The 10,655-nt window shown below is 45.0% G+C and overlaps 1 protein-coding gene across 3 annotated transcripts in view; it reads right to left on the bottom strand.

The window, feature by feature from the left end:
• Positions 1 to 3,556: 3,556 nt before the first annotated feature.
• The window catches only part of pawr (PRKC, apoptosis, WT1, regulator), a 58,775-nt gene continuing 51,676 nt past the window's right edge, over positions 3,557 to 10,655 (bottom strand). For 2 of the 3 annotated variants that reach the window (XM_076721675.1, XM_076721676.1), the window contains exons 6-7: positions 7,394 to 7,498; positions 3,557 to 5,004 (exon numbers count right to left, since the gene is read on the bottom strand). In XM_076721675.1, coding sequence (XP_076577790.1) covers positions 4,918 to 5,004; positions 7,394 to 7,498 — 192 coding nt within the window. In that variant the 3' untranslated portion in view covers positions 3,557 to 4,917. The remainder of the gene's footprint in view (positions 5,005 to 7,393; positions 7,499 to 10,655) is intronic. The other variant, XM_076721674.1, reaches the window with a different exon arrangement.

Raw genomic sequence — 10,655 nt, 5'->3', positions numbered from 1 at the left:
TCAAACCAAAAATTAATTGGGGCCCACGACCCAACTTTACCCCGGGGGCTCCGCAGCAACTTAATCCTGCCATGACTATGAGCTGTGGTCCGACGCGCTGCTCATGGATAACACACACCACCTGCTATCAGACATTCAATACAAAGCTAGCGTTACGCCCAGCACTGAGGCAAACCAGAGTGTTATTATTGTATGAAGTAAGAGGCACTCAGGTGGAAGTCTGAGGAGAAAATGTTTGTCCTTTGTTAATTCCAAATGCAGAGACGTGTCAAGGCTCTGTGCAAACTCTGTCAGCTGGAGGGGCTTTGTGCTTATTCTCCAGCCTGCGGAGCCTCCTCATGAATATTGAAGCTCAAATCAAAGTGAGTTTAATTACATTCAAGATATGTTTGGCTGTGGGAGACTCAATTTCTGGACATGAGAAAATTGATTCTTTATTCTACTCTACAACTATTTTTTATAAATACCATAAAAATATGCACAGTGCTGCTGTCTAAAAAAAAAAAAAAAAACAACCAAAAACCCAAATATAACCACCAAGAAATACATAATTCAAAGATCCACCAGTCAAACTGGACAGAGCCGGATCCAAAGCCCCAGAACGGAAGATGAAATAAAGTCAGAGAAGCCAGACCAACGCAAACAGCATCCAACAGGCCAAAGGACAGAGCAGAATATGGGTTTTCACAGCCATCTCAAATAGATGCCTTTTTTTAGGATAATGGCTTATGAGGGGTGGAGGGCGTAGGCAGAAGTCATTTTGGTGAGAGAGTGATTTAGGTGACAGCTGCACTGATAAAATGGGCCAGATGGAAAGGGTAGAAAGTGTTCGGATGTGCTCTATAGCGGCTGATAATGTAATAGCTGCTGGATAAAGTAATAATCACTTATCAAAATGTAATAAAATGTCTTCTTGTAAATGGAACGCACAATGGCGTCTCAATCATTCCGGGCTAATAATGCAGCATTATCAGCATAACGTTAACATTTTACATTCATTTGCATTATTATTAGCATTTATTTCCATTTTTAGCGCTTTTTAGAAGTATTTTATCACATTCTGTTTCATTATCCAGCAGCTTCTTGGTTGTGGTGACTCCTTCGTAGTACAAAAAATAATCCCATTTGTCTTCCTCTGCTTCAGTATTTTCTCTGGCAGCCCAACCCAAACTTTTCCATTACTCACAGTTAAATTATGCCGTTCGGTAAATGTCATGCCTTTACACTGCCATTAGTTGATTTCTCTCAGTTTGTGAACTGTATCAGAATCCCATTGACTTTTACAGGGCATTTCAACAAAGGGCAGCCCCGCATGTGGTCCAGGTGTTGAGGGAAGTGCATGCGAGGCGGCTGGAGTCTTGCTTTTTTTTGCAGTTCTAGCTGCAACATGGCGCTGCCTGTCTTCAGGGAACGGCTGGCCGAGCGGCTTCAAAAAGCACTTTCATGGTGACGCGACAGAGAATTCTCGCCAACTTGAGAGAGACGCTGAGAGACTGTTGCTTCTGCTGGAAGTGCAGCGTGACATTAGGCTGCGAGAGAAGCCCTGAACGCAATCATCTCCCATCACCAAGGACACTTTCATTTGAATACTGGCTTTAAAGTACCACCTCAGATATCACGCAGTTTTGAGATAATGAGGTTTAAAAGGTGCACGGGAAGGCACGAGTCATTTTCAGGCCAGCGGTTGAGAAAATGGGCTGCTGTGATAAAGTAGAGCTGAAGGAACAGGCAGAGGAAATTGCACAGATATGTCCAGAATCGTTGCATCCGTCCGTTCTCGCTCTTTCTGGCATCCTGACCCCTGACATCCTCTGTGTGGATGAGTGCCTCCCTGCACCAGGGACCCTGGAGATTGAGGAGATTGGCCGGAGAACCGAGAGCATGAAACCAACTGATAATGAAATATGGCTGGTTTCTACAAGGACAAGATAAGGCCTGCTTCTCATCTCTGTCCCGGCTATCAGCCTCTCAGGATCTGATGCACTTTGCAGAGGCAGATACATACAAACAAACCAGACTGGACACATGATGTTTCAAGCTATGCTGCAGAAGACAGTGATACTAAATGAAATACCATCAGGTTTAAGCCTTCTCAGCTATCACACAGGCCGATCACACTTTCTAAACCTGAATCATTCTCCTCTAAAAGCAGGAATCTGAATGATTTCCAGCAGGGAGAGTGCAGGTGATGTTTCCTGAACAGGAAACACACAATTCTTTAACATTTGGTTGGCGCATTGGCATGGAAATAGTACAGTGAAGAGCTGTAATTCAATCAACAGCACATATATATTCAGAAAGAACAGACATACGTGTGCAGAGCCAGACGCCGAAGACAGAATAAGCAAATATTTCACTGCAGTTTGGCACAACAAGCGGATCTTTCTGCCATTTCCTTTCAGGTATGTTACACTTGGCAGTAAAATCTCGACTCCATCTTGATCATCTTTCTGCTGTTTCCTGCGTTTGTTAAGTGTGCTTCCCTGGTCTCAAAAAGGGTTTAGAAATGCATAAATAAAAGTTTTTAATTATTTGTATCTTTATCAATGTTTTGTTGTATTTAAACAGAGCAAGGAAATTATGCTGGATGTCAAAAAACTGCTTACAAACTACTAAAACATTCTCCCTTTGAAGATTAATAGTTGATGACGGCCCTGGAGCATAAAGTGTTACTTATTTCCCAACATGAAGGTATAAATGCTCTTTGAAAGTTAGTAATTATACATTTCTACTGACCTCAAAGTCAATGTTAAATATGCTAAAAATGCAAATCCTCCCATTACCTGAAAAGTACCGGTCTTGACCTCTTCGTCATCTGCGGTTGTTTCTTCCCTGCTGACGTTTGGTCAGTCCTGCACACGGAGCAGAAGCTCCTGTTGGCGCGTTAACCTGCAGCATCTGTTTGAATGTTACACTTCCTGCTTTACAAGATGACAACACGGACTGTCACTTATCTCTAAAAGGTTGCCGCCATGATGACATGTTCTCGCAAAGCCACTTTTTTTGCAGACAAACACATTCACGTGGGACAAAACCTGTAATTCATCCTCGGTCTGATGCTGTCAGCAGAGGTCTGACGCTGCCGGTGAGAGCGAACGAGCAGCCTTTTGTGACAAACCAGAGGCAGATGAATTGTCTTTGCCCCCTGTGACTACTCCAACTGACAGACCCTACAACTTTCATAAAAATGCTAATAGGGATTATGGAGAGCACTCCAGCACTGTCGATCGGCTGAGAGGCCATTTTCTGGATATTTAGTTGACATTAGTGCTGATATCCTTCCTGTATAGATGCGTCCCTCCCCACTCTGTCGCCCAATGAGGGAATTAATGTGTTTCAGCAGCCTAATAGAGGTTCTGTGGGGCGGGTGGAGGAGTCACGTCCCAGGATGGAGGCCTTTCTGCAGTCAGGCTGCTGATTGGCACGTTGAAGCATCGGCGTATGTGTGCAGAGAGCTCACCAGAGGAACTGAACCCCCCGCCACCGTCACATTGCATTACTGACTCCGTGGCGTGGTATCATCACATCAAATTAGTCTTAATGAACACAAGCGAGTCGACTGAGGAGAGAGATAATCAAACTTTTATTAAATGTCTTAATCTTCTGTACATGCATAATGTAATGGGAAGAGAGACGGGTCTGTGATGTCTGTCTGCAACGGGCTGATCCTGACCCCAAAATGTGCCAGTGTGTGTGGAAGCAGAGTTATCTACCGACGGACTAAAACCTACAGATTAACTGCAACGCTCGCCGAGCAGCTCCTCGTGGAGCAAAATCATCTACATACACAAAGTAAAACGCCGCTACCAGCCAAGCCTGTTCCCTTGAGTAAACGAAAGAGATGCATGTCAAATAGTATGTTCCTTCAGTTCATTTGGTTATCATATAAAAACAAAACGCACTGTAGCTCACTCCACACCTCTTCCACGCCAGAGACAGAGCGGCTAGACGGCCGTCAAAGATCTTAACTTAGAGTAACTTGTAAACGAATTACAGAGAGCAAAATGCTTCTTAAAAAGAATCCACATATATACGAGGCACGGGTTTCCCCCTAAGACATTTCATCAAGGACAGCTATAATACTCAGGTGTGAACGTTGAAATGCATGAAGCACATATCTGGTACAAAGTCCTGCTTGTGTTCACTTTCTCGTTAAAATTGGACACACTTTGAATCTTCATTGAGGCTTGCAGATGCCCTGCTGCTTTTCAAAGAACTTAACGGAACAAAGTCAACCTGGCACTAATGTTCATTAATGAAGCACCAGGCTTTAACTGTTTTTTTTAAGGATTGACAAAAAAAATACAAATAAAAATCTCACACGCATTGCAAGGCACTACGCCCACTTTGGCTGCTGGTGCTGTCGCAGTAATTGTGTTGAATTTGGTCCAAGAGTTCCTGACAGAAGCTCCGTCGTTACAAGTTCGCTGGTGAAACTGAGACACAATTCAAACACTTCAACACTGGAGATCTTGTTAAATTTACCTGGGTGGCTGCTGTGTGCACACACTCCTTGTCAACCTCTAAAAGGCTTCGAGTGTGTGTGTTTGTGCAGCACATACATTCATTTTACTTTTGCTTTTTAAGACCTTATCAAAAAAAAAAAAAAACCCAAAACATGAACAATCTAAATGGCCTATGTACAATAAATTTACATTAAATATGTATACGATGACAGACGAGCCTCGTGAGACCGTCAGGACAGGAGGACGCTCGCTCAGCTTTCACGACAGATGGGATAAATCCTCCTCGGGGGGTGTTTAAGGCTGCGAGGCTGAGGATGACTACTTTACAGGTTCAGACAGAATCACACAGATAAAAGGCCATGCTGCTGGACTTGACCCAGGGCAGGAGGGCAGGAGGGAGGACAGAACGGGGACGCTCCGTCCGTCGGGCGGGAGGCCGTCGAGGGCGCTTCTACCTCGTCAGCTGACCCACCACCTTCAGCAGAGTCTTGTTCTCCTGTTTGAGCTGCTCGTTCTCGTCCTCGATGTCGTCCAGGTCCTGAGAAAAGGGCGAAACAGAGAGCTCTGGGGTGAGCGCTTCCTGGACACATGAATATTCACAGCCCTGCCTCTCCGCGCCGCTGAGCGCCCGGGCGGGTCGGGGTGTTAGTCTGCGAGTTTAAGTGAGCCTTACTCGCTGCCAGGTTTCCCCCTCCAGCCAAGCTGGCTTGATAGCAACAAATTAGACATTAGCAGCTTCAATTAGTTGCAAATGAGAGAGACTCTCAGATGCCGCAGCGCTGTCTCATCAAAGTGACACTCCTCATTCTGGGTTTCCTCCATCATGATTGCAAAACGAGCCCAACTGCACTTCGAGGAAGTTGAAAAGTCAAACTAAGCAGCTCGCGAGTGAATCTATAAAAAGACTAGTTTCAGAGCAGACTGGCAGAGTGGACTCTACAAGCGCTATGATCAATATTTTTATCATAACAATGTGAAAACAAAGCCACTAACAGTGATGAACCCGCAGAGCGCCACGCAGCTTTGTGGCCAGTTTCAGGCTAAGATCTACAGCGTCATCGTTAGCTGGCAGATGTCATCAGCTCCCATCAGACGGATTCATGTGCTCACATGGATCTGAACTCTCGACAGGACAGGATTTCTCTTCAAAGCGTATCAAGAGGTAGATATAGGACCAGCAGTCGAGCTTTATCTTTTCTCTCTCTGCTAAATAAACTTCTACAGTGACTGAGGATTCAATCTTCCTCTGCGGAGACGCCAGACTGGATCAGCCGTTATCTCCTGCTTTCCCATCAGGCCTTGCGGCGGCCTCTCTCAGGGACATTTCTGATGGCTATCACCGCGTCGGCCGTCCTTACATAAAGCCCTTCTCTTATGACCGGCTTCCTGTCCATGTGATGCTATCGACCTGATGCCTCCTGCAATATTGCACCCTTATTGTTTGCAGATGGGCGGTGCAGTGTGTATCGTAATGACTCGAGTGTCGAGATAATAACCAAGCAACATCCAATCGACCGGTCGCCGAACATGTTCACATCGCTAACTGCTGTATTTGTCGGTGGAGCTCGATCTCTTGTTTAGATTTGATTGGCTCGGCGGGGGAGAGCTAAGATCTCTTTTCTCTGAATATCTGAGACGTGAAAGTCTGTCAGATCTGTTCCCTCCCGCTACGTCTCCCTTCACAGATGCCAAAAAACAGAGACGCATTTCACCGCCAGCCTCCTGACCCAGAAAACACGGGCAAAGGCTGCGAGCTGAGGAGGGAAGGCTGACAGTCCAGGGTGAAAGGGGCTCAGAGGGTTCGGGGAGCTTTCACTCCGGCTGCTGAATATAAAGAACACTCAGCTTACACGCGTCTCTCCTGACCTCTGAACCCTGACCACAGTGTGAGGAGGAAACAGGACCCCGACCACTGAGGCCAAACCAATCTCAAAAACACACACGACCCCTGCGAGTGGGTCCACGTCAGTGTGAAACACTCCCGAGTGTGACGGCTCTAAGATCTGACAATAATCAGAAAGTAAGGCGGCTTATCATCACTCGTGTCAGCGTTTTCACATCTTAACCAGACGCCAACCTCCAGGGCTGGAAACCAACGAGGAAGCAGAAGCTCCAAAAGACAGTCAGTCCCCATAGACCCCCATATTAAAATGGCCAACTTTACAGCAGAAATAAACACATTCACAGCCTGGTCTATAGCTAATATCCCCGTTCATGACAGCAGCACGAGGGCTGAATTGTTATACAGCTCACTTGTTTAAATCAGATGAATTCAATGATGAAGATCAAACTGTAATCAACGCGCTGAGTCCTGCAGAGGACGCTGAACACGGAAAATGTTTTCATTTCTTTCCAGCTGTGAAATGAAACCTTCTTCTTCTAAACGGTGGCTCATCTTTTTCTGGGGTGTTTGTGGTGTTTTCAGCTGCCGCTGCACAATTCCTTACTTATCGATCTCTTTCTTTTTCGCTTTCTTCAACAAAACGAACTGCCCAAACTTTCTGAGATGACAGTGTTTGTCCAATATGACTGAAAATCCACACAAAGTCTTTCTCAGTTCGTTTGAGACACACAATCACGTCTGAAGTCATTACCCACCAGGCAGCAAATGTGTTTCAGGTGGATAAATGTCAGCTGCCGCACTGACCAGCCATCAAACCTCTGGTGAGGTCTTGCATGGTGTTTAAATTCCTCTGAAACACTTTCTTGAAACAAATGTGTAAATCCAAACATAAAGGTTCGTTAGTGTCCAAATCCTGCTAAAATGCAGGAAAATCGCTGCAGAAAAACACACAGCTATTATACACAACTCCACTCAAACGGCAGATGATGATTTCCAACCCCCACGAGCCGCCCACACACGAGGACACAAAGGAACGCTCGGAATATCAGACACCGGAGCAGAAAACCACGTGGGCTGGACTCACTCTGTTCAGCAAGTCAATCTCCTCCTTCAGCTTCCCGATGAGGTCGTCTTTGTCCTGGTGGGCCTTCAGCAACCTGACGTTCTCCTGACGCTCTCTGGCCAGCTCCTGCAGACACACACACACACACACACACAAATTAGCACCATGATTACATGAATGATGAGTCTTTCCAGCAGATGAAAATGGGGCATTGCTTCATACGAGTCGCTACGGGACTAAAAAGTACTCTGTAATTACTTCAGTTTTATGAGAAATGGTAATTGTCAGATCCAAAACACTTTGGCACACAAAGCACCGGAGCCCTGCTGCCTGAAAGGGAAAATAAAAAATAAAAAGGTTAAACACACTCGGGGGATGGTGTTTGGGGTGGGCTGGCATTGTGTTTGGACCATAGACGGGTGTAAACACAATCTGTGGAGCACGCTGGCGTCTGTACACAACAGAACATTGGTGCAGATATTTGTTATTAGCTAACATTAAATATATTTTGTTGGAATTTAGAGAGCGAGTAAGCGAGACGGCTGAAAGAGACAGGCCTCTAATTACTGATTACACGTCTGTTCTGCGCCATGAAAGCACCAAAAGATGCGTCATTCAACACAAGTACGTGAAAAATGAAAGCCATCGTGGAGGGAAATGAATGATATACAGTAAGAAATGACAGTGTGTGTGATGCATCTGTGCATCTGATCTGCTGTTAACAAGACATATAATTTATCTAGTCACATAGTCGCTTACACGCCAGTACCACAACACCGTGAAACAGTGACAAAACATTTTTTATACAAAGAAATGAATGCTGAATTTTAAAGAGGGGACAAATAATGAAGGATCTGTGGTGGACGGCGTTTCACAAGGTTTCTAAAGTTTCCTCTGACTCAACAACTCAAAAAACTCTGGTTTTTTAAAGGGAGTCTGGGGCTGATTTACCATCACCTCCAATTACTCATTTCCAGGATTTGCTCTGGAGGACAGAGATCTGATCTCAGTGAGGATAACAAAGACGTGTTAAACATACCAGGTGTGAACAAAAAGACAAGATGGGATCGTTTATTATCCGGATAACGGATCCAGATACAGATCCTGTTTTAATAACAGTGAAAATGGGGTGAAAGAGTCGCTTAAAAAGCTCAAATTCAAACAGCTGAATTGGGCATTTGAGTAGATTCAGGCCTGTGTATTAATCACGCAAAGCTGCAGCTTACACGAGAGCACTTTATTGAAAGCACATTTCACTCACAGCACATCTGGTTTTAAAAGGCATTCGTCAATAAAAAGCTAATTCGTCAAAATACCCAATCTGTAATAATCAACACAGCAGACTGTCTGTGAACAATGCCTTAATGCTTCCTTTTTCACAGAGCTTTTGTGTGTCTGTCAAATTGTTCTTGATTAAAAGCCAGCGCGTTCCTGTCCGCCTCCTCCAGCAGCCACAGGGGAATAAATGGCTGCTTACTGGGAGAGACTGCACGCCATTAACACGCAACTATTCCACATGAACAAACACATGTTGTTCGTGAGGGAAACGAGGATCAGACCAGGACTTCTACTTTCCTTCTGTGGCAGGTAAGCATGTTTGTTTCCATAGAAACCAGGTGAGCAGGTACAGGAGAAAAGACAAAGAGAGCACAACGCGGCCGACGCGAGTGTGTGCTCGTCCTGGTTTTTAACAAACGTCACTGGTTTCACACCAGCACAGTAACGCAGGCTAAACGTCCAGCAGTGGTTTCATCCTGAACCACACGTGTCATCTCACCTGCCTCTGTGACTCTCCTCCAAACCTGCGTTAAGGTTATATTTGTCTTCTTTCCTTCAATAACGGCTATTTTAACATCGATAAAAACAGTCTCATTCAGACCATGTGAGAATGTGTCACTAGCATCTGAACTAGTTTTGGCTTAAAAGAAGAATAACAACAGCACTAAAACACATTTAGTCGATGTTCCCGCAGTGTTGTATGCAGTCATTGTGTGTGTGTGTGTGTGTGTGTGTGTGTGTGTGTGTGTGTGTGGACTGCTGGCGTTGCCTTGAGACAGTGATGCCTTCAGTGATATCTGACTCCTGCTTCTCTGCTGTCCAGCTAAGTATCGATAACACACTCAGTATTTTACAACTTAAAGTCCTTTATTTGATGATCTAGAGCGCTGATTAGTGTTTTATTCCTTTTAAAAAAGACAGCACATGAGGGTGGGGGTGATGGTAAACTCTGTGCAACACCCACCTCCACAACAAGCCTCATCCACAGTGTGATCAGCTGATGTCAAGTCCAATAATGCTAACTTGAGGCTAACCTTCTATTAGCTTTTTAGTTTTGTCTCCAGCTTGTTACAGACGCTTGGCGCTAAAACAGGAACCTGCTCCTGTTTAAATCTGCACAGATTTTGATGCTAAGCTTCCAGTTTCTTTTCCCAATGGCTGGTGATTTCTTACATTGATATTTCACTGGAGTCTTTGTCTCTTTCTGCCTCTTCACTTGTCAGTCTGGTTGAACCGTTTTGTCCCTCGTGCACAAAAAAAAAACACGACTGTTTTTGCAAACCTTTCATAGAAAATAACATCTATTTGCAAAGTGGACTTTCTCTCAGCTGCCTCACTGCACCGACTCGACCTTGTGACGGTCGTGGGCATGTTTATGACACTCACACGTACTGTACATCTCTGTACCTGTGCAGTTTCTTCAATAACGTCTACAGTTGCAGCCTGGAGTCTCAGAGATTTACCTGCCAGTAATCTCATAAGAGCTGACCTTTGTCTTCCTGTGAAACAACGAGCACAAAAGTAAGCGCGTGAAATGTGATTTTTAAAGTGCTTCTAGTCATTTGACTCGGAGACACATCTCACACGGAAAGTCAGTGAGGTCACAACAGTACTTACTTTAAAAACCTTTCTTTGAAAGCCACCCGGGCGACATTTGATTCCCAGCTGACTGCAGTGAGGGGTTGAGTGTCTGATAGGAGCCGTGTAGGAGGGAAAAGACATATCTGCACTATAAAAGGTCATCTCTTCAACAACGCTGAGGAGGAATTTCTGCCAGTCCTGAGCCGCAGTTTCCAGCCAGAAAATCAGAACTTGGACGTCGGAAATTCATCTAAACAAAGTGCCGCTGATTTCGGAGGGACCCTCACAAAACTCACGCAGCATTGAGAAGTTGATAGGATTTGGTAGTGACAGCAGATGTGATCACAAAGCCGATGCTTCCCCTGTGATTTTACATTTCCATGGTGTCCGGGGTTGATTTAGCTTTGGTTACACCCAAGGAAGC

The sequence above is a fragment of the Chaetodon auriga genome, chromosome 22 (genome assembly GCF_051107435.1).
Source record: "Chaetodon auriga isolate fChaAug3 chromosome 22, fChaAug3.hap1, whole genome shotgun sequence".
NCBI classification, from domain to species: Eukaryota; Metazoa; Chordata; class Actinopteri; order Chaetodontiformes; family Chaetodontidae; genus Chaetodon; species Chaetodon auriga.
This window is presented reverse-complemented; position numbering and strand designations above follow the sequence as displayed.